The sequence below is a fragment of the Jaculus jaculus genome, chromosome 15 (assembly GCF_020740685.1).
Source record: "Jaculus jaculus isolate mJacJac1 chromosome 15, mJacJac1.mat.Y.cur, whole genome shotgun sequence".
NCBI lineage: Eukaryota > Metazoa > Chordata > Mammalia > Rodentia > Dipodidae > Jaculus > Jaculus jaculus.
The window spans coordinates 55622427-55647577 of NC_059116.1; the positions used below are offsets into that span (position 1 = coordinate 55622427).

The window sequence follows — 25151 nt, forward strand, 5'->3', positions numbered from 1 at the left end:
TAACCTTTGCTGTTTTTGCAAATTATTTTCTTTTGTATTTGGGTAATGGTTAGATTTTATAGTTCAAGATGAACATAAAAGATCTGAGAATTCAAAGCAAACCATTCCTGTTCAATAATAATTTAGAACCTAACTGAGAGGGACGTTATATAGAATTGTCTCAAAGATACAAGTAAGTAAACAAAAAGAACCTTTGTTAGGCTCTAAACTCTAAAGTAGTGCCCCTCCCCACCTCTTCCAACTGTCTCTCTCTGCAGACGAATCCAAGACTTATTGCATGATACCCAAGTACTATAGTAATGAGCTACATACACCCAGAGCTCCTATAACTATTTTGGAATCAGTGAAGTAAATTTAAATGGTGTTCTTACTGGCGAGGTTTTTTTTTGTTGAGTAACCAAACAGTAGTAATTTGTAATCATAAAGTAGATCTATATGCTAACCATTGACACCTCTTTTTTTATATTTATTTATTTGAAAGCAGAGAAAGAGGGGGAGAGAGACACACAGAAGAGGATAGGTGCTCCAGGAAGTCTTGCCACTGCAAAGGAACTCCACTGAGTTTATTTAACCAAATGTTCCTCACAGTGACAAGGCTCTCCCATCATGGGGAGCATCAGCTGTGTGCCTTCACTAATGACTGCAAAGCCACAAGGAGTTTAGTTGATTTCACCCATAATAACCTTAAGTTGAATGAACTCCAGCCACTACATATCTATCCACATCTCTGCCGTTTCTGCATCCTGACTTTTATCTAAAGGAATCAGCTCAGCTAGTGGACTTCTTAGAAAACCTGTCTAGCAAGTATCTGGTGTGAACCACTGCCGCGTTGCGTCCATTGTTTAGAGGAGTCTGTAAAGGTCGGCGTCTCTGCTCCCCACCTTCATCAGGGCCCCGGGGTGGAACATGAGGTCCACGATGTAGACCTCTGGTGCGGTGCCACCTCCGACCGTGCCCTTGTGAACCTCGTTCAGCAGCTTCACTTCATTCCATGCTCGGCTGTACTCCCCTCGCACCAGGCAACAACCAATGCCAATTTTATCAGCCAGCGCCTGTGGGAGAAGTAAGACATGAATGGGGCACCCAGAGTCACCAGCGAGCAGGTAGAGAAGGTCCTTAGTGTGAAACACCCCTTGAGGAGTGTGAGACAGACAGCTCCTCCAAAGAAACACTTATATAGGAGGCTGAACATGTGGACTGTAGTGACAGGAGCTAAACAAATATGGAAGTATCTGGTCCAAAAAGTTTTGTAGTCTCAGAGTATGAGCTGGGTCCTACTGGTAAGTAACATTGTTCACACGGTTAGGATGAATTGTGACCACACAAGATGGACAGTGGAGCTGGAGCTATTCCACGGCTCTATCCACAGTGAATCTATAGATCTTGCCACATGTGTAGGTTGCTCTTTGGTTGTGATAGGCAATGACCCATTCCCAGCCAACCTATTGTGTGTGGTATGAACTGTGCTGTAAGAAACTGATATCTCCTTGACCACCTGCTGCTATCTCACTCTACTCTGACTTTTGTCTAAATGTGAAGTTTTTTGTTTTTTTTTTTCAAGTATCTTTAAAAGAAATTGAAAACTTCTCAGGCATACCATATTGAATGAGAGAGCTTGGTCAGACTGGGTTTAAGTTTCACTCAGAGCCAAGCATTTTTACAAACAAAACAGTCACTTGGGCTTCCAGGAAGACTCATGGTACTTACTTCATAAGATGGATATGATGACTTGACTATGTGCCAAGTAACAAGAGTAAGTACTTGAAAAGTAAAAAACTATCACTGTTTTAATAATTTGCATATCATGTCCTAATTGAATGCATAGATAACTATGTAATGTCACCATTAAGTAGTTTAAGGTAAAACTAGATGATTAAGACTTGGTTGTAGATTTCATGACTCTATCTAACCTGTGACAGCCTAGTAAGCAGGGACAATTACAAGATGTTCTTGAAAATAGCATTTACTGGTTGGTCTCATAGTCCCTTGACTGACAAAGCACTTTAAATCATCAAAACAGCAAACACTCCAGAGGGCCTTTTCCAAATGCTGAATCTGCTGCTGCACTAACCTTGGATTTTTCAGCTAAGTCTCCATCCTGTGAATTTGTTAAACTGTCACAGTGCCCATGAGATACTCAGAGGGAGTGATCAAATATAACGATCTGGAATCTGGTGTGAGGTATCTTGATTTGTTAAAAATAAAATTAATAAATAAGATATAATGGTAAGATATGAGTAAGATATAAATGGATGCAATGTTGCCAATTGTGATGATAACCCTCATTGTCAACTTGACTGGATTTAGAATTACTTAGGAGATACATCTTTGTATGCATCTATGATGGCATTTCCAGAGAGGTTTAACTCAGGAGGGAAGATTCACCCTGAATATGGGCAGTAACATTCATGGGCTGGGGGAAAAGGAGAAACCAAGCTGAGCACCAGCATTAACCTATTTCTGCTTCCTGATTGTGAATACAAAGTGACCATCTGCCCACACTATTGCCACCATGCCTTCTCCAGGCTAATGGACTATACTTTCAAGCTGTGAGCCAAAATAACACTTTATTCCTTAATTTGCTTCTTGTCAGGTATTTGATCACAGAAATGAGAAAAGTAATTGATATTTTATAGATACTTGGTAGATTATAGAAATTTTATACATTTAGATTATAATCCAGCAAGCATTTTCTTAGCTCCTACTATATGTCAGACATTGGATAAAGTGAGCAAAAAGAAAAAAATCTCCCTCCCTTAAAGCTGACCCTTTGTTAGTGCCCTATCTCAGTGCTGTTTTCCCCAATTGTCCTGGGCATCATTTTGTTCTTTTGTGCAATTTCCCTACAACATCAGGTAGCAACAAGTTCCTTTTGGTTGTATGTTCTACGTCTCCCTCTGACTTCATCTTTCTTCTATATCTGTCAACATGGCCTTAATACTGGTCACCCATGCTTTTGCTTAGCCACATTCTGATCAGTTTTACTGTCTCTAGTTTTGCTTCTGCCATAATTTATTCCTCATTGTACTTCCTGAATTGCTTTTCAAAATGGTCTTGACAATTATTAACATCTACTCAAATTTTAGGAAGAAGGGTAAACATACATAATGCTTGATGGTCAGGACTTTGACCTCATCCAACCTTCCATTTTTTTTTTTTTTTTTTGCATCCAGACAACCTCCTCTGCATTCCTCAAATGGAGTACTGACTCTCATACCTGTGCTATTTTGTGTAAAGATGCCTGCACAGTTTAGAAAGTTGCTGTGTTTCTTTATCTGATAAAACTTTTATTGCTTTGAGACTGGGTCTTACTAAGCAGCCCATACTTGAGGTAAAAATTTTTCTGTCTCAGCTGCTCAGGTACTAGGATTACAAGTGCCTGCAACCATACTCATTACCTGATGTAATGTTTATATTCTGTTGTCAGCTTGGTCTGATTAGGAATTGAGAGACATTCCCCTTGGGCCAGTCTGTGGGGCATTTCCAGGAAGGATTCACTGACTGAGGCAGTTTTCTCTCCAGAGTGGGAGGCCCTGCCAGTGGTGGACATGGAAGCTCCCAAAGAACATGGGCCCCTTTTCACCTGGCTGCTCATGCTACTGGCTGATGTGTCTTTTTACCTGGATGGCCTTGCTATTAATCCCTACATGCATCTACTCTGTCTTATCTATCTATCATGGACACTTTAACCCAGTTCCATCAGCCTTCCAGTATGGATTAAAGACCCGTGGCTCTCCTGGAATTCTCTAGGCCTTCAATGCCATATTGGGACTGCTGAGGCATCCAGCCTTGTGGATAGACTGAGCAGCTACCCAGTTCCCTTGATGCTCAAGCCTGCAGACAGATATTGTTGGACTGCCCAACTTAAATCCTGTAAAATAAGCCAGTAAATCCCCTTTATAATACAAATTCATTCTATTGGTTCTGTTCTTCTAGAGAACCCTGCCTCATACGCCTGATATGTGGCCCCTAATATTTGAACTATGTATCACTTCCTTCTCTCAATAATTCTCTGACAACACCTCAGAGGCTTAGACACCTCTTAAATTCAGGCATGATAATATCTGAGTTACCAGACCCTAGCAGAGACTCTGGCTGACAGAGGTATATGATAAGGTATATGGACTATGCTTTCAACCATTTGGTTAAATGTATATGCAAATGCCTGTGTGTATGTGTACATATGTATGCATATATATGCACATATATAATCACATGTAGGTCAAGTATAAATAAATAACTTATAAGCATTAATATTATCTAGCTAATAACTGATTCAGGCAAATATAATAGAAACATAACTTTTTAAATATTTGATTTATTTATTTGCAAGCAGAGCGGGGGGGGGGATGGCCACCCCAGGGTCTCTAGCCACTCATTGCAAACAAACTCCAGATATATGTACCACTTTGTGCCTCTGGCTTCATGTGGGTACTAAGGAATTAAACCTGTGTTGTTAGTCTTTTCAGGCAAGTAGTTTAACTGCTGAGCCATCTCTGAAGCCCCAATGACAAATGAGACAAAATATTTTAAATACCTTGAAAAGCAAAGCTCGATGGTAGAAGATCCCTTTTTTGATGTATCCAATTGGTATAACATTAGATTTGAGTTGAAATTTCAGTTCACTTATGTGAAGTTCCCAGCTGAAATCAGACAGTTTCTCTTTTGGAATCTTACCACCCATTTTATCTGCTACATACCTGTGTCAATTACATTGAGATGAAAATCAAATCAATAGATTTTAATATCTCACTTTGGATACTATGTGAATAATTATATGTGCAATTAGACACATAAAACCTACTGTTCCACAGATTTTATTACTTACTTTACTTCAAAAATGTATTTGTATGGCTGGGTGTGGTAGTACACACCTTTAGTCCAAGCACTTGGTAGGCAGAGGTAGGAGGATCACTGTGAGTTTGAGGCCAGCCTGAGACTACATAGTGAGTTTGAGGTCAGCCTGGGCTAGAGTGAGACCCTCCCTCACAAAACCAAAAACTACATGTATTTTTAGTAAACATTATGCTTACTGTACTGAAACTATCAACTAATATATACCCGTACAATTAAATAAAAAATATATAATAAACATATAATGAAATTCTGGTGTAGTGGTTTGAATGTAAAATGTCCCCCATAGCTTCAAGTGTCTTTGATTAATCTTGCTACTTAGTCCTCAGCTGATAAAAACTTTTGGAGGTAGAACTTTGCTAGAGAAGGAATGATACTGGGGACTGGAGTTGGGATTGGGTAGTCTAGCCCTACTGTGTATTCAGGGCTACTTTACTCTTGCTATTCTCTCTCTGCTTCTGATATATGAAGATGTGAGCCAAGTGCTTTTCTCCCATACTGAAACTTCCCCTTGAAAATGTAAACCTGATTTAAACTCTTCCCTCCTATAAACTGCTTCTGGTTCAGTGCTTTATTCCAACAATGAGAAGGTAACTTCTACTTCTTGCAATTTTATTCAATGCAAAGTAGAAAATAAATGTTAATCTCCCAATATGTAACAACATACAGATGAATATCACATTAAATATAATTGCAGTTTAAAAATTTTAAAACAAGTATTAATTATTCATTTGACAGAGAAAGAGAGTGAGTATGGGTGTAACAGGACCAACTGCAACTGCTAATAAACTACAGATGCATGCAGCATTTTGTACATCTATCTGGGTGTACACGGGTATTGGGGAATTGAACCCAAGCCATTAGGCTTTGTAAGCAAGTACCTTTAACAGCTGAGCTATCTCACTGGCCCTCAGTTTTATATTTTTATCTTAATCTTAAAAAGTGGTTTTGGGGCTGGAGAGATGGCTTAGCAGTTATGGCTTTAAAAAAATTATTTTGTTTAATTTTTATTTATTTGAGAGAGACAGACACACACACAGAGAGAAAGAGAGGCAGAGAGAGAGAGAGAGAATGGGCGTGCCAGGGCCTCCAGCCACTGCAAACAAACTCCAGACGTGTGTGCCCCCTTGTGCATCTGGCTAACGTGGGCCCTGGGGAATCGAGCCTGGAACCAGGGTCCTTAGACTTCACAGGCAAGCACTTAACCGCTAAGCCATCTCTCCAGCCCAGTTATGGCATTTGCCTGTGAAGCCTAAGGATCTAGGTTCAATTCCCCAGAACCCAGGTAAGCCAGATGCATATGGTAGCACATGCATCTGGAGTTAGTTTGCAGTGACTGGAGGCCCTGGCATGCCCATTCCCCCCGCTCTCTCTTTCCATAAATAATTGAAGGTATAAAAATTTTTTGAAAAAGAAGTTGTTTCTCACAGGACAGACTTTTCTGTCAAAGCACTTGATTACCTGCCTGAGGTAAAAGGTAAGACCCTATCCCTGAAGACACCACATGCTTCCCAGAACAACTTTGAGAAATTTGTCTCTATCTGGAAGGAAACTAGTTCTCAGATGGTTAGCCTGTATAGTGCTTGAAAAGTGCTACATGAGCTGCTGGGGGAAAATGGCCAACAGTGTTGTGAGCAAGCAGGGGACACTGCTACATGCAAGCAACCAGCCTGACAAGATGTACACACCTGTGCAATAGTGGCACTCAGATTGGCCACGAGATCCAATCAATGGAATGGAACCCATGACTGGAAGTGTAAACCAAGTCAAAATCCTATGGACACCAAAATTATGGACTCCATTGAGATGCTCCCTCTAGTCTATGTCTAAAAGTGAGGCTGCACCAATCAAAATATGTATAAATTCACCCTAACACTAACCCTTTAACCTATTCTGGTCTCACTGTACGTTGGAGAATCTGTTTTTGTCTTTTAGAAAGCAGCAAGAACCAAGGACAACTACAATCTAATAACAAGATGAGACACCCCTGGAGCAGCAGCTGGGCCCAGGTGAAACCCCAGAGGAACTGGCTTGAGGAGCACGAATGCTGCTTCCATCGTGAGCCTGACAACTTGCACCAGGGTGATGGAGACAGACACTGAGGACACTCAAAACACAGCAAATCAAAAACCTGAAGCTGCCGAGGCACTAAAGTAGACTTAAAACACACTCGCTGAGACTCAGGGAATTTTGGGGAGAAGGGGTGGAAAGAATGTAAGAACTACAGGGTGGGAGGGCATATCCAGAGACATCCCTCTCACTCACACGAGGACTGACCACTGACCTCACAGGTCATTACCCACAACTCCATGGTGAACACCAGCAATCCTACTTAGGAGGGCCCTCAGTGGGATGGGGGCAAAGAGGAGGGAAATGATGATACCAACACATGATGTATCTATACAAAGTTTCTACTTAATAAAATCAATGTTTGGTTTTTTTTTTTTTTTTTTTTTTTGATCACCCACTATCCCATTGAGACTGATTGAGGCCTTCATGACCCCACAGTAAATCCCATAACCACACAGGGAAACAAGAACAGGGGAGAGGGAATATTTTTTAGTTGTTAAAAATAAATTTTAAGAGAGTGATTTTTAACGTTGTAATATGAAGCGCAAGAAATTTACTAATATGGAATGCTATTTCCAGAAATTTAAACTCAAAGGCAAGGCATTATGATTTGAATGTAAAATTTTCTGCATGAGCTCATATGTTTAAATACTTGGCCCTCAGCTGTATGGGAAAGTTGTGGAAACTTTAAGAGGTGTAACCTTAATCGAAGTGGGTCATGGGGTGGGTCTCACTTCCATTTCACCCTCTGCTTTCTGACTATATTGCAATGTGATGCTAGATGCCAGGTTCATGATCCTGCTGCCATGCCTCACTACCATGAAGCTTGTACATTGTAAGCTTAATTCACTTTTCCTTCCATAAATTGCTTCTAGTTGCATATTTGCTCACAGTAATGAGAAAGTAAGTTGTACAGAAGGAAAGTATAAAAGTTTCCCATTAGATCCCTCTGTAAATAAAGGCAACAACAGTTTTGGGTAAAAAAAAAAAAAAAAAAAAAAAAAAAAAAAAAAAAAAAAAAAAGAACCACAAATTTAAAGGAAAGAATTTCCTCTTGCTGTGCTATAAAAAACAATGGCAGAGAGAGAGAGGAGGAGGAAGAAAGCTAGAAAGATAGCTGAACTGTTAAACGTGCTTGCTTACAAAGCTTGGTGGCCTGGGTTCAATTCCCAGCCACCCAGGTAAAACTAGATGTGCATTCATTTGCAGTGGCAAGAGATTCTGGTGTACATACACACAGGCTACTTTAAAAAGAATTTAAAGAGAGAGAATGGGAGGGAATGAAAATCTGTAAAACTGCCCTATAATTTCAGCCAACCAAGTCACTGAGATAAGACCTCTGCATCTTTATATATTGTTGTGGGCTTCAGGTTTTAAAACATGGTGATTTGGGAGTGATAAAAAGTGCCCCTGATAGGAATAATGTGTGAGGAAATTTGACAAATGTCTGAAGTAGAGTTCTGCTTGAAACATCATTTATCAAGGACATCAGAAAAACTTTGGTCACCAAAAATGTTCTCCTCCAGTCCTGACTTACAAGCAGTCAATTATCTGTCAGTGGTGACAGGTGCAGCTGTCACTTATAGGTCTGACTCAGAGCCTACAGTAATTGTATCAGCCAGCAGCTCACTTACTGGGTGGTGTCAATTAGAAACATATCCTCTATTTCTGGTGATACCTTACAGACACACAGACACTTTTTCAGCCTTTCCTTAATGGAATCAGATCAAACACTATAATAGAAAAAGCAATTTCACCAGATTATACAGAGCCATGGCCTGCCATAGCAGCTGGTTCTTAGAATGCTCACCCCACACTCCAGAGCATCAGTAAATACAAACTATTAGAGAGATGTCAGAAAAAAAAAAAAAAACATATGAGAGTAGAGAAGTGTGGTGGCTTGATTCAGTTAGGTACTCTGAATGCTAGCTAGGTTCCCAGCTGATGGAGATTTGGGAATTAATGCCTCCTGGAGGCAGAGTATTGTTGGGGGCTGGCTTATGGGTGTTATAGCCAGTTTCCCTATGCCAGTGTTTGGCACACTCTCCTGTTCCTGTTGTCTACCTTATTTTGGCCAGGGGTGATGTCCACCCTCTGCTCATGCCATCATTTTCCCCTGCCATTGTGGAGCTTCCCCCTCAAGCCTGTAAGCCCAAATAAACCTCCTTTTTCCCCACAAGCTGCTCTTGGTTCAGCGATTTCTACCCACATTGTGAAACTGATTGTAACAATAAAGTGGTACCAAGGAGTGCGGTGGCTGCTGGATACCTGATTGTGTGACTTTGGTCTTTTAAAGCTGGTTTTCAAGAGGAATGTGAAAGTATTTGAAACCTTGGCCTAAGAAATGCCTTGCAGTGCTGCAAGAACAGCTTGATGGACTATTCGGGTCAGAGATGAAAGACCTCAATGCAGTAAGAACAATGGACTGTGAGGGTTGGCTTCTGAGGGTGAGAAAGAGCTTTGTTTGGACTTGGCCAGAAGCAGTTTGAGAGGCTTGTTGTTATGCCCTTGTCCTGAGAAGTTGTGCAGGGTTGCATTGCATAGAAATGGACTAGTGTGAGCAAGGGGATATGGCACAGAAAAAATGAAATCTTTGCACCTAAACTGCTGCCCATTCACCTGCAAATTGTTTGAGAGATTTCAACCTTTGAGATTGGTCCAGCTGACCTTTACTGGGGCAATAGAAAGAATGTAGACTCTTTTGAATGGGGCCTGAGTGCTCAAGAAGTGTCATGTTCTTCAAAGTCTGCTTTATTCCCCCTGGATTAACAAATTGGCACCCTACCTGGTATTGTGGAGTATAAGAAATGCAGGGAAGAGAGGGTCATTGAGTTTATAACACAGTATTATGTTTTGGAAATGTCACTGGACAGTGTGAAGCAGGTTTGCTGGATGCCTGCATGAAGACCCCATGGTGCCATGAGGATGAACTGTGGATTGCAGTGGAGACCCAGCAGAGATGCCAGGACCATGAGCTGGCTGCTAAGGAATCCTTCCAACCCCAATGAAGTTTTCCAGGACTGTGAGTAGCCTAGCTGGAGTGGTGGAATTGGAATACCAGAGATTTGTTGCTGGTTATAATTATTGGACTTGGAGATTTGTCATGGACTAGGGTTGTTGGACTTGAAGCTACAGAGTTTGATGTTTGCCCTGGTTGTTTTAAATCTTCTATTTGCTGAATGTTTCTTTGTTATGCCCAGTGGCATCTTTTGCAATGTGAATGTTTATTCTGTGCCATTATGGGTTTTTGTTAGGGATTTTTTGGTATTATGGCTCAGTTAAAAGAACTTGGATGCTAGGTGTGGTGGTGCATGCCTTAAATCCCAGCACTCAAGAGGCAGAGATAGGGGCATTGCCATGAGTTCAAGGCCACCCTGAGACTACATAATTAATTCCAGGTCAGCCTGGGCCAGAATGAGACCCTACCTTAAAAACAAACAAACAAACAAAAAATGTTTTGGATTATGGGGATGTATGAACATCATTGGAATTGACAAAAACTATTTTATAGTTGGATAAATGCATTGCATTTTACATCATGTATTGTGATCAGTTTATGGGGACCAGGGCAAAATGTGTTTTGATTCAGGTGACCCCATAATCTTAGGTATTCTGAATGCTAAATTCCCAGCTGCTGGAGATTTGGGAATTAACACTTCCTGGAGGTGGTGTATTGTTGAGGGTGGTCTTATGGGTATTATAGCTAGTTTCCCCATGCCAGTTTTTGGCACAGTCTCCTGTTGCTGTGTTCCACTGCTCATGTTGTTTTTCCCTGCTGTCATGGAGCTTCCCCCTCGAACCTGTAAGCCAAAATAAACCTCTTTTTTCCCACCACTTGCTCTTGGTTGGGTGATTTCTACCAGCAATGCAAACCTGACTGCAACAAAAAGATTGCTCAATGGTTAAAGGCACTTGCTTGCAAAGCTTGCTGACCTGGATTTAATTCCCCAGTACCAACATAGAGCGAGACATAAAATGTGGTGCAATTACCTTGTGTTCATGTGCAGTGGCAAGAAGCTCTGGTGTGCCTACATACAATACACATACATACACATGCACAGATAGATAAATATATAAATATAATGTATGTTTTTATGGATAATTCACAATAATCTTTCTCAGATTTATGAACACCTCATACATACACTTAAGGGATGATTTAATTTTCAAAGATTGAATCATTTGTAACTTCCCATTTGATACTTTGAATGGTTTACCTAGGAAAAAAAGAACAGGCACTTTTCTCCAGGTAAAAGTTCAAGCTCTGTTTTGTCACCAGAAATATGACTTACCCACAATGAAAAACTCAAATTCATTATGTTTCTTCTTCAGAATCAGAGTTAGGGCACTTTAAAGTACTGTAATTTATTTTGGTTAGCTTTAGTTAAATTGACAAAAAAAGATTTAAAAAACCTTCCTTATAATATTTTTTTAATTCAGAAATTAAAATCACTACATCCACAAAGATAACTTACTTGGCAAGAGTCTCGATCTGTTCCTTAACATTAGTTACAGGCAGAATGGATTTAGTCACCTCATACACATACATGCAGAATTCAGGGTCATGGGGAGGGGACCATTCTTTATCAGGGCTGCCTTCAGTCAGTTTTGGAACTGTCAGAACCTCTTCTTCCTCTTTCACTTTTTCCTCTTCTTTTTTTCCTCTGCCTTTTCTTTGAGAATAAATATTAGTAATCAAAATCCCATCTCCTTTGGGCCAGTATTACCATGTTACTGGTACCCCCATCAATTAAGGGGTTTTCATTCCTGGTAACATGAAGTAAGCAAATTGTACCTGTCTTTCTCATGGAACATGGTCATTTATTTTTTAATTTTATTTTTATTTATTTGAGAGAAACAGACAGAGAAAGAAAGAGAGAGAATGGGTGCACCAGGGCTCCCAGCCACCGCAAACGAACTTCAGACATTATATTATATATGTTCCCCCTTGTGCATCTGGCTAAAGTGGGTTCTGGGGAGTCAAACCTCCAATTGGGGTTCTTAGGCTTCACAGGCAAATGTTTAACCGCTAAGCCATCTCTCCAGCCTGTACATGGTCATTTTAATAGATGAGATCAAGAGCTTTTTGAGGACTTTGGAATGTAAGCAATACCAGAAAGTCAAGAAGAAGCTGTCTCAAGAAACAGGACAGTGAAGCAAAGCCCTGACTTCATTTTTTTTTTTCTCTACTTTTCTCCATACTTGTGCACCCAACCCCCTCCCCCCAAATCCTAATGCAGTGTTAGCACCAGATCTCATAAAAGCTAAATGTACTTTATACTCAGTCCTCACACTTTGAGCAGGAGGCATAAGTATAGCTACGTCAATAGAGAGTATTCTGGAGAAGAGTAAAGGAAATGTTCTGCTGTGGGATCCAAAAAGAAGCTCCAAATACCCAGAATTACATGGGCATTCATGAAAAAGGAAGATCGAAGAAAATCAACTACATCACATGGAGTTGTTGTTATTTCCTAGGAAAAAGTATAAGATCTGTAAGATTTATAACATAATATTACAACCTAAAATTACTCAGCACATGAAGTGCTAGGCAAATCTCAATTACTATGGGAAGTGATGACCAGTAGAGGGACACCATTGTCTTTATGACAAGGATGCTTATCTACTAAAACCTTTAAAAGTGCATCAAGAGCTAAGGCTAATGCAGTTCAAAGAGTCTTAGAAAGAAATGGAAAAGTATAAAAGTAGAATTTTCAGATTGAAAAATTCAATAACCACATTGAAACAGTACAACTCCTAGAGTGGATTAAATAGTATAATGGAAAAAATAGTAAATTTGACAGAGTAGTAAAAATAATTCAATTTGGATAACCCAGAGTACAAACATACAAACAACAATAAAAACTGACATTGAAAAATGAAAGGTTTAATGATTTAGTGGCAGTTAATGCAAGAGAATAACAGCAAAACAGCAAGTGCTTTAAACTCAAGAATAACAAGAATAAAATACACACCTTTCAATATTAACTGTTAACATCAATGGTCTTAGCACTCCAATCAAAAGATGCAGAGTTTAATCACAGAATTTGGGAGGCAGCAATCCTCCCAGTATATTTCTCCTGTACTTACATATATACTATCCCCTTAAATATGACCCTCTCTCCCCTCCTCTCTTAAATAAGTAAATATTTTTTTAAAGAATTTCCATTTTATGAGGCTTCAATAGTTAATTAGTCTCTGAGTAACTAGGGTTCTATTTATAAAGTCATTGCCTATGCTTATATGCTGAAGTATTTGCCTTACTTTTATTTTCAGAGTTTCAGGGTTGATACTATGTTCTTTGCTCCATTTGGACTTGAGTTTTGTGCATGCAGAGAGATAAGAATCTATTTTCATCTTCCTACATATAGATATCCAGGTCCCCAGCACCATTTCTTAAAGAGGCTGTCTTTTCTCCAGTGAATATTTTTGGCATTTTTTTGTCAGAAATTAGATTTCTGTAGATAAGTAGATAGACATCTGGGTCCTCAGTTCTATTCCATTTGTCTACATGTATGTTTTTGTGTGAATATCATACTGGGGCTGAAATGGTATAAAAGGGATGAAGGAGGAAGGAGGGAGATGGATGAGAGAAGGGGTTGGGAAGAGAACTACTCAAAATAAAAGATGCTATGAATGAGCCATATGGAAACCTACTTCTTCACTAGATAAATATTATATATGCTAAAAGGAGAGAGAGAGTTTGTACCCTTTGGGGTGGATAATGCTGTACCCATAAGCCACAGATTATTACAAGAGAATTTCAGTATGGAGGGGCATAATTTCCTGTGAGTTGTTGTTCAGGCATGCCTTTAATGCCCCCAAAACATTGCAAGTCATGGTCAAGGCAAGAGCCAACCAAGAGGTTGTCCATCAGAACTAGATGGTAAGAGCCTATTGTTGAAGACAGCACACACTTGGGCTTTAGGTCACTGAGAAATCAAGCTGGAACTGAGCTGGAAGCCACCTCTCCTGTTGACTAGCTGTCAGGATGCTGGAGAGAGCTATGCAGGCTGTTGGACGAGAAAAGTCATCAATGGTCTTAACTAGCAGTGGACCCTGAAAGTTTAACAGCTGGCCAGCCAGGCCAAATGTGTCAACTGGTGCAACAGCAGCATGTCTTATTGGGAAAACTCACTGCTCTGTAATTGAACATGAGGTCTGCTTCAAAGGAAGGAATTCTTGTCTGGAACTAATAAAGGCCTATGGCTAGAGAGGTCATGAGCCCTAGGACAGAAACTATTACTGTTATCTGGCTAAATAGATGTATAACACCCTCTAAATGCTTATGTTTATGTCTATATTAGTATGTCACTAACACTTTTGGTTAGAGAAGATTTTCTTTTCAGATGGCAGTGACCACTAAGGATACTCAAAACTTATCACCATGCCAAGAAGAAGTAACAGTGGAATATTCAGCAGTAATTAGACATCTCTATTACACCCTCCAAGGGTCTGGACCATTAAAGAAGAAATGGTAGAAAAACTTTTGGAGCCAAAGGAAGGGGAGGAGTGGTTACAATACTGTCTTCCAGACACAAAATAGCTATGACATTCATGACTTCACAGGAAAGAAGGGATTCAATGAGGGGGGATTTGGGAGGGGGAAAAGAGAGTGGAAAATGATTATGATCATATTATCTATATGTACAGAGGAAGTCAATAAAACATTAAAATTAAAATTAAAAAAAAGTTCAGAGCAATGTGTCATCTCCTCCAGAGATAACAATAAATATTTTCTGAATGAATTTTAAAAAGTGTGAGGAATTAAAAATGTAGTTATATACTTAAGTTACATATCAGGAGGCTTACCTAGTTCACATATGCGCACAAGGTGGGACACACATCTGGAGTTCAATTGCAGTGGCTGCAGGACCTGGCATGCTAATTCCCTCCCCTCCACTTTCTCTCTCTCTCTCCCCCTCACTCTCTCTCTCATAAAAAGAAATTAAAATTTTTTGGCACTGTTTCAATTAAGAGAAGAAGACAATAATGTGTCTTACCTAGACCCCTTTTCTTTGGCGGCACTTTTGCTAAGTCCAGTATTTCGTCCTGAAGCGGATTCTGATTTCTCTTCTGTGGGGGATCCAAGTCCAGTACTAAAACGAAAACTATTTTTCTTTTTTGTCATTTGAAAAATACAACAACCAATTCTAGTCATACTGTCAATAGCAACAAGTTATATTTGCAGGACATTTTATCATTTACAAGGCCTTTTCACTTCCATTATATCTTGATTCTTTCTCCACAGGGAAGGAAGAAGACAGACATAATATAACATCTTATAGCTACAGATCCATGATACCTGAGTTGCCAGGTTCTCCTTTCCCAGAGACATTTGTCACACTGTGATGTGTGTGTGTGTGTGTTTGTGTGTGTTCATGTTTGTGAATGTGGACATTCACATTCCATGGCATGTGTGTGGACATCAGAGGAAAACTTTGGGCATAGGTGCCTTCTATCTTATTTGAGGCACGATCTCTCAAGCTGTTGTTGACCACTGAATTTACCAAACTAGATGGGGTACAAGCTATCAGAACATTCTTCTGTCTCCACCTCCCTTCTTTTCTTAAGTGTGCTGGGATTATAGATTATACCTGTTCTAACATCTGGTCATCTTAACTTAGATGTTTATACTCGTGCAAGTGCTTTATCTACTGAGCCACCTCCCTAGCTCTAGTCACAGTACTTTAAAGAAAAATTATGAAATTATATTACCATAAGAAGGACCAGGATGCAAAAATCTTAAATCTAAAAAATAAGTAAAAAAGAGAGAGTGGGTATGGATAAAACATTTTTCCTACTTGGTCTTTTCTTTACTTGCTCTTCTTAAGGAAGATGAAGAAGAAATGCTTCGTCCATAGCCAACATCTGATGACTTATCTTCCGTAGATGGAGGGGGAGAACTAAAATGTCATAAACTTGAAATTAGGTACAAATTAAAGTGTGTCAACCTACCTTTGTCCTATTAAATAGCTTATTTTTCTCTGAAATTCATATTTGCATCAGACTTACTAGGGACATACTATTTTGAAAGTACAAAGGAGAAGTTAAGACACAAAGAATACCAAAACTTTTTACAAGCCCAAATATAATGTAATATGATATAATATAAAATGTATCACATTGGTACTATCAATACATAGATAAGCATGACTGTGTTAAAGAATACTGAAGCCTTAATTCACCTCTACCATATACTTTAAAAAGTGGATACCCTGTGTCAGAGGGTGTGTGTGGCTGACATGGAGTAAGCCAGATCCCTGTTCCCCATCTCTTACCTGTTCCCTGGTCCCAGTTGGCTCCACTATGGTTGGCTTGAAGCAGCTTGGACCTTGCTAGCTTACTGTGGAAACAGGCCCCTTTGTTCCACATTCCTGATCAAAGAGTTCCTGGGTCCCCAATTTCTGGATACCCTGCCAGAGGATACTAGCAGCATGGAGTGAGTAGGCCAGATCCCTTTTCTGTGGCTCCTTCTAGTTTCCTGGACCCTCCCAGTAGGTACTCCTGAAGCTGGCTTGGGGCTTCTTGGACCCTGTGAGCTTATGGCAAAAGCAGACCCCTTGCTCTACCTTCCTGATTGAAGTGCTGCTGGGTCTCCAATTCCCCAATACCCTGTGCCGGAGGGTGTGAGCAGCATGGAGTAAGGAGGCCAGATCTCTGTTCCTCAGCTCCTCCCAGTTCCCTGGTTTCTCCAGGTAGGATACTCTGTGCCTGGCTTGGGGAGGCCTAGTCCCTGTATGGGGTAAGAAAGCAAACCTTTTGCTCTGGTATCATGACTGGCCCTTGGATGCTAACATCCTTATTCCCCTGAGTCAGAAGATGCACAAGCCACTGTATGAACAGGAATCTTGCCTCCAGCTCTTTAGCTTCCTGGAATCTTGTTTCCCTAACATATGAAACAAATGAGTGCATGCAACTGAAATGAGTAGGCCTGAGCTCCCAGTACTCAGGTACCTTTGATGTACCTACAATCTCCACCATCTGCGCACCTGTGGTTACAATCCCATTATGTAACTGTACTCTAATCCAGTTCACATTTAAAACAGAACAACCTCTGAGGATCCTACAAGGACAAAATCTTGCTTCTTCCTCAATAGAGTAAAATGTCTCCCTAAGATGGGTAGACCACAATGCAAACAACCAACAAAAGTCAGAAACTGAGAGATTTCCACGAAAGATGTCTACTCCCACAATGGAAGCCTCCAATAAAATCATAGAGAAAACAACAGAAATACAATAACAAAATGAAAACCCAACAACCAATGAGACCCTGATCAACAGGATTGCTGAACTGGAAGAAAACCATCAAAATAACCAACAATCATGTCAATGAAATTCAAAAGAATCATCTCTTACAGTGTTCAACTTTTAACAGTAGGCTTAACTTGATTGAAAATCAATGTTAGAACCCTCAAAAGAGATAAGAATGAACTGATGACCGAAGGTGAGTCAATAAATGGAAGACCTCAATAGCTGATTGATTAAGCTTAATGAAGACTTGATCAAATTTAAGAATGAATTCCAAGAAGCATCAAGAAAATCAGAACTCAAATTGAAATCATACCTCAAAAAAGAGATGGATGCAATGCAGAATAACACAACAAAAAACAAGAATCAAACAGAACTTATAAAAACCTTCCAGAACCCCTCACTAACAGATTTATTCATGTGGAAAGTAGAATCTCTGATCTGGAAGACAAGACAGAAGAAATTGATCAAGAGGTCAAAAACTTTGCTAAGTTGACAAAACTCAAGTTTACAGAATATGAGGGAAATGTAGGATACCCTAAAAATGACCCAACATCTGGATCATAGGTATAGCAGAAGGAGAGGAAATCCAGGCTGAAGGCATAGAGAACATATTTAGCAAAACTATTGAAGGAAAGCTTACCAACCTCTCAAAAGAAGGCCCATCCAGATACAAGAAGCCCACAGAATACCAAGCAGACAGGACCAAAGAAGTAATTCTCCAAGGCACATCATAGTTAAAACTATTAATGACAACAAAGAAAGAGTTCTAAAAGCAATGAGAGAAAGAACCCATTATATAATAAGGCAATCCCATTAGAATTACATGAGATTTCTCAATGGAAACCCTAAAAGCCAGAAGGGCTTGGAATGGAGCACTTCAAAGTCCAACTATGGCTTCCAAACCAACCTACTCTACCCAGCAAAAATATCCTTCATAAATAGATGATGAAAGGAAAACTTTTCATGAAAAAAGTTAACTCCAAGACTATACTAACACAAAGTTACACCTACAGAGAATATCTCAGGGAATACTCCACACAGAAAATTCAAACCATCAATTTCTAGAGCCTAGAAGAGGAAGATCACAGTATCAAAAAATAGACCAGTCTCAAAAAAGTACAAAACATTGCCAGGCATAGTGGTACATGCCTTTAATCCCAGAACTTGGAAGTCAGAGGTAGGAGGATCACTGTGAGTTCAAGGCCACCCAGAGAATACAGAGTGAATTCCAGGTCAGCCTGGGCTAGAGTGAGATCCTACCTTGAAAAACCAAAACAAACAAACAAAAAAGTACAAAACATAAGGAAGCACCAAAACCACATAAAGCACCTCATCATGGCAGGGATTAAGTTGAGCCTCACAGTTATAATCTTAAATATAAATGGTCTTAACTCACCAATAAAAAGACACAAATTAGCAGGGTGGATCAAAAAACAAAAACAAAAATAAAATAAAATAAACAAAACAATGGACCCTTTTATCTTCTGTCTCCAAGAAACCTACCTCATCACTAAATATAGACACCTCATCAGGGTGAAAGGATTGAAAATGATATTCTAAGCAAATGGAAATAAGAAACAAGAAGGTGTTGCCACATAAACATGTGATAAAATAGACCTCAAACCAAAGTCAAAAAGGAAAAAGAACAATCTACTATGAAAACATCACAATCATAAATGTATATGCACCAAACACAGTGTACCACAGTTTATAACACAAAACCTACTTGATAATAAATCAAACAAAATCATAGTTGGAAATTTCAATGTCCCATTATCATCAACAGACAGATCATCCAAACAGAAAATCAACAGGGAAATAATAGAACTTAACAATACCATAGACCTAATGGACAGCTACAGAACTTACCACCCAAATGCTACAGAAAACACAATCTTCTCAGCAACTGACAGAACCTTCTTCAAGATAGACCATATATTAGGCCATAAAGCATTCCTCCATAAATTCACAATGTTTTACAACTAGAAATCAACAACAAGAGACACATCAAGAACTCCACCAGCTAAAGAGACTAAACAACACAATTTTAAACAATAAATAGGTGGTGGAAGAAATCAAAAGAGAAATTGTAAAATTTTTAAAATGGAGTGATAATGAAAGTACAATCTACCAAAATTTTGTGACACAATGAAGGCAGTCCTGAGGAGAAAACTCATAGGTCTAAATGCCTACATAACAAAGACAGAGAGATTTCAAATTAATAACCTAACTGTCCACATAAAAACATTGGAAAAACAGGAAGAATCCAATCCTAAGAGCTCTATCCAGAAGGAAATAATCAAGATCCAAGTAGAAATTAATGAATTGGAAACTAATAAAAACAATTTAAATAATCAATGAATCAAAGAGCTAGTTCTTTGAAAAAATAAGCAAAATTGATAAACCCCTAGCAAATGTGATCAAGCAAGAAATTAACAAAATCAGAAATGAAAAAGAAACTTTCACAACAGACAACAATGAAATTGGAAGAATCATCAGGGCATACTTCCAAAACCTCTATACCATAAAATTGAATAATCTAGAAGAAATGGATGAATTCCTAGACACATACCACCTACCAAAACTATACTCAGAGTAGATTAATCTCTTAAACAAACCTGTCACATCCATGGAGATTGAAAAAGTTATCAAAAACCTACCCCAAAAGAAAAGTCCATGACTGGATGGCTTCTCAGCTGAGTTCTGTCAAACCTTCATTAAAGAACTGAAAGAAATTTTTCTCAAACCATTTTACATAGTTAGAGAGCAGGAAGTTCTCTGCAGATTCTTTTATGAATACAAAATCCAGACAGAGATACAACAATAAAACTATAGGCCTATATCCCTGATGAACTTAGATGCAAAGATCTTGAACAAAATCCTTACCAACCGAACTCAACACCACATCAAAAGCATTATCCACCTTGAGCAAGTAGGTTTCATCTCAGGGATGCAGGGATGGTTCAACATACAGAAATTAGTCAACATAATGCACCACATAAATAAACTTAACCATAAGAACCACATGATCATTTCAATTGCAGAGTAGGCCTTTGACAAAACACAACATGATTTCATGATGAAAACACTGGAAAGAATAAGCATGGAGGGCTTATATATCAACACAATAAAGGCTGATTAAAAAGCACTTCAAGCCCAAATAGTACTTAGTGGGGAAAAACTCAAGGAGTTACCACTGAGATTGGGAGAAAGACAGGATGCCACTGTCACCACTGCTGTTCAACATAGTATTAGCCCAAGCAATAAGACAGGAGAAAGAAATAAATGGTATTCAAATTGGAAAGGAGGAAGTCAAGTTAGCCCTATTTGCACATGACATGATCCTATATATAAGTGACCTGAAAGTCTCCATATCAAAATTTCTAAAGGTGATAAATTCTTTTAGCAAAGTGGCAGGATACAAAATCAATGCACAAAAATTAGTAGCCTTTCCATATGCAAAGGACAAATATGAAAAGAAAGAAATCAGTGAAGCTGTCCTATTTTCAATAGCAACAAAAATTAAATACTTTGGAATAACACTAATCAATGATGTGAAAGACATATATAATGAAAACAAAAAACTCAAGAAAGAAATTGAGGAGGACATGAGAAGATAGAAAGACCTCCCATGCTCCTGTATAGGTAGAATTAATATTGTGAAAATGGAAACTCTATCAAAAGCAATATACAGGTGTAATGCAATATCAATAAAAACTTCATCTTGATTATTCATTGAGATTGAAAGAAATGATTGCTCTCTAAATTTATATGGAATGGCAGCAGGCTTCAGGTATCCAAACACATTCTCAGCAAAAAAAAAAAAAAAAAAAAAAAAAAAAAAAAATTCACCTCCGGAGGAGCTATACAACAAAGCCATAGTAGCAAAAACAGCATAGTACTGGCACAAGAATAGAAACATAGACTAATGGAACAGAATTGAAGACTCAGACCTTAGTTCAAGTAACTACAGCTACTTGATCTTTGACAAAGGTGTCAATAATGTACACTGGAGAAAAGACAGCATTTTCAACAAATAGTGTTGAACAAATTGGATAACCAGATGTATAAACTTAAGCTAGGCCCACTCATCTCTCCATACAGAAAAATCAAGTCCAAATAGATTAAAGACTTCAATATACAACCTAAAACTCTACTACTGCAAGAAAAAATAGGAGGCATTTGCCATGAAAAAGGATTAGGAAAAAGGTCCTGAAAAAAATCCCAGTAGCCCAGGAAACTAAACAATCACTCACCCAATAGGATCTCATGAATCTAAAAAGATTTTGCACATACAAACACACCATAAGCAGAGCCAATGCATTACCCACTGAATGGGAGAAAATCTTTGCCAGCTATACCACTGACAAAAGCCTAATATCTAGAATCTAAAAAGAACTCAAAGAAACTAAACAATAAAAAATCATAGAACCCACTCCAAAAGAGGGCAGAGAACTGAATAGGGAGTTCACAGAGGAAGACTCACAAATGGCCAAGACACTTAAGAAAATGTTCAACATTCCTACCCATTAGGGAAATGCACATTAAAACAAACATGAGATTCTACCTTATTCCAGTAATGATGGCAATCATTAAAATAATCTAACTAAACAACAAAGGCGAGGATATGTTGGTGGGAATGTAAACTTGTACAACCATACAACCACTATGAAAATCAATGTGGAAATCCTTTAATGATGAACATAGAGCTACCAACAGACCCAGTTATTCTGTTAATGGGCATTTATCCTAAATGTTCCATGTATCAATAGAGACATTTGCTTAACCATGTTTATAGCTGCTCAATTCATTAGAGCTAAGAACTGGAATCAACCCAGATTCCCAGCACTGGATAAATGGATAATGAAATTGTGGTACATTTACACAAAGCAATTCTACTCAGTAGTAAGAAAAATGATACAATGAATTTTGTAGAAAAATGAACAGACTTAGAACAGAGCAGACTCAGTGAACTCACACAATCACAAAAAGACAAATGCCACATGGTATCTCTCATCTATTGTTCCTAACCTGGACCTGCTCAAGTTGCTGTCATACCTGAAAGGCAACTCAAGGCCCAGGAAATAGAGATGGAAAGGTTTGGGGGGAGAGGAAGGGGAGGGGGTAAAAGACAAAATTAAATCCAAAATGATCTGGTACCATAGAAACCTTTATCCTTGGAGATAGCCTAAGAGATATAAACCTCAAAAGGAATAAGAGTGATCACCTGAAAAGCAGGGCTCTGGTGAGCGTCAGAGGAAGCCTAAGCCTATGCCTGAGCTTAAAAGAAAACTTACACAGTCCCCAAATCAAGACAACTTTCTGTCCAAGCACCTGATTACCTGAGTCAGAAGGTAAAATGCCCTATAGCTAAATACACCATATGCTGTTGACACAGAGCATGGAGAGACCTGGCTGGAATTCAGAAGGGAGCCAGTCCCCAGACAGTTAGCCTATCTAGTACTGGGAAGTGTTACATGAGCTACTGGGGGAAAATGGCCAACAACAATCTGAGAAACCAGAGGTCTAAGCTACTCAGAAGCAAACACACTGAACATGATGTACATGCTAGTGCAATAGTGGTACACAGCCTCAGTAGGTAAGCAATGACTCTTTGATTGGATAAGAGTTATGCTCAGCATACATGAACCTATATCTGGAATTAGGAATGAGATCATAATCCTGTGGAGACAGAGATTATGTTCTCCAGTGTCAAGCTCTCAGTGGTCTTTGGCTAAAAGAGGGGTTTACATACTTTTTCAGTCAAGTTCACATTGCTGGTAGAAATCATCTGGCCAAGAGCAGCTTGTGAGAAAAAATGAGGTTTATTTTGGCTTACAGGCTCAATGGGGAAGCTCCCTGATAGCAAGGAAAATGACGGTATGAGCAGAGGGTGGACATCACCCCTTGGCCAACATAAGGCAGACCATAGCAACAGGAAACTGTGCCAAACACTGGCATGGGGAAACTGGCTATAACACCATAAGGCCACCCCCAACAATACACTGCCTCCAGAAGGCATTAATTCCCAAATCTCCATCATCTGGGAACCTAGCATTCAGAACACCTAGGTTTATGGGGGTCACCTGAATCAAACCACCACACATACACCACATTCTCCATAAATTAATAATGCGTATCCAATTTAAACTATGCTGACTTCACTGTCCATTGGAGAATTGTTCATCTTTGTCAGAATGTAGTGAGATGGGAGGAGATAAGCTATCCCTTGTATTTCAGGCAAGTCATAGCTGAATCACAGAGGAATTGGGTAAGCAAACAAGAGGCAAGTCAATGCTTCCATGCTATACCTGGTAATCAGTGCCAGGGTGTAGGAGACAGACCCTGAGGATACTCAACGCCTACCAAAGCCGAGATCCAGAAGCCCCCTAAGAGCTCATCACTGAAGTAGACTTAAAATTTACCTACCATGGCTCAGGGAATTTTGTGAAAGAGGGGCCAGAAAGATTGTCAGAGCCACCAGTTGATACATTATACCCAGAGGTATTCCCCCCAAAATAACTGACTACTGCTTCCACAACTCATGAAACACAACCTCATGGGGAATACGTGCAACCCCACTGAGGAGCATCCCCAATGGAAGGGGGTCAGAGATAAAGGAAAGGGGAGTACCCAGGATGTGGTTAAAATCCACAATGAGCTGTTAATCACAGAGACCTAAAAGGTTTCCCAAAAGCACTTGGTTACCAACTGTAGCAGACAGCTTCAGGTTTGCTGAAATGAACTTCCAGGCCAGGCATAGTTATGGAGGATTTACTGAAGCTTAAAGATCCAGGGGAAGTTCCATAATGGCAGAAGAAGCTTGCCTACTTTCACAGGTCCAAACAAAGAGAGAGAAATACAAGCCTAAAATCCAAAAGACACATAGCACAGCACACTTCTGGAACTCCAGTTAGGCACACTTTACATATCTTTACATTTGAATCTCAAACCCACCACCACACCTTAAGATCCAACCAGTGACACTGCCTCCAGCCACATGGCTGTAGATGTAAACTGCAAACTAATAAAACACTGAATATATTGGGGGCAATCTATTCAAACATTCCATCCCTAGCCCCCAATAGATTCATAACCATCACATGTTGTAAATTGTACTCAGTTCAGTTTCAAAAGTCCCCATATTCTTGACCAATTTAAGATACTGAGAACTGTAAAATCAAATAAGTTAAATACTTTCAACATATAAAGGCACAGAGCAAAAATTTTTAACTGGTATAATGCATAGCAAGGAGAGACTAAAACAGTGCAAACTCAACCACCATCAAACAAACATCAAACTTCTGCAGTTCAAGTTCAATATAAACAGTGACTGACAATCTCCAGATTTTCCAATTCTGCCCCTCCATCTGGGCAGAGTATCCAGGGAACACTTCCATCTCAGGCCAACAGCGCTCTCCATCGTGGCCCTTGCATAGTCCTGGTATACCTAAAACATCTTCAGGTCTTCATGCAAACCATGGTCCATCTTCCAAAGGCTCTTTTAGCTTATCAGGGAATCAGGTCCTGCCTTATGCCACTTCTCAGCAGCAGCTCCTGGAACTGTGTGCAATTCATGAACCCTCCTTGCATTTTTCATGCTTCTGAAACCAACCAGGTGTGCAGTATACAGCCATATTCTTATTTCATGGAGGAAGTAAATCATAACCTTGAAAAGCAGGTTTCTTCTTCAGTCAACTATTTCCAAAAGAGTTTGCATTTCTATGATAGTCTTTTCTCAGACATCCTTTACATTGGTTTAATGTAAAGCTGTTGGGCCATCTTCCTTAAGATTGCTGTGTTTCATGATAGCAGCTTCAGACCTAAAACCATTCTCTATGCCTATTTTAAACTTGAGTTTTTCCAACTTAAAATCTTAAATCTTTCAGTCACCTATCTTTAGCCAAGAACATCAGTCCATACAAATTTAACCTTGATCAAACTCTCAGGGCCTGGGCAGAAGAATGCAGCCAGCC

At 39.4% G+C, this 25151-nt stretch overlaps 1 protein-coding gene across 3 annotated transcripts in view; it reads right to left on the minus strand.

The window, feature by feature from the left end:
• Positions 1-501: 501 nt before the first annotated feature.
• Positions 502-25151, minus strand: part of Armc3 (armadillo repeat containing 3) — a 158224-nt gene continuing 133574 nt past the window's right edge. For 2 of the 3 annotated variants that reach the window (XM_045135161.1, XM_045135160.1), the window contains 5 exons: positions 15726-15827; positions 14925-15032; positions 11400-11597; positions 4538-4700; positions 502-1052 (listed from right to left, as the gene is read on the minus strand). In XM_045135161.1, coding sequence (XP_044991096.1) covers positions 843-1052; positions 4538-4700; positions 11400-11597; positions 14925-15032; positions 15726-15827 — 781 coding nt within the window. In that variant the 3' untranslated portion in view covers positions 502-842. The remainder of the gene's footprint in view (positions 1053-4537; positions 4701-11399; positions 11598-14924; positions 15033-15725; positions 15828-25151) is intronic. The other variant, XM_012951147.2, reaches the window with a different exon arrangement.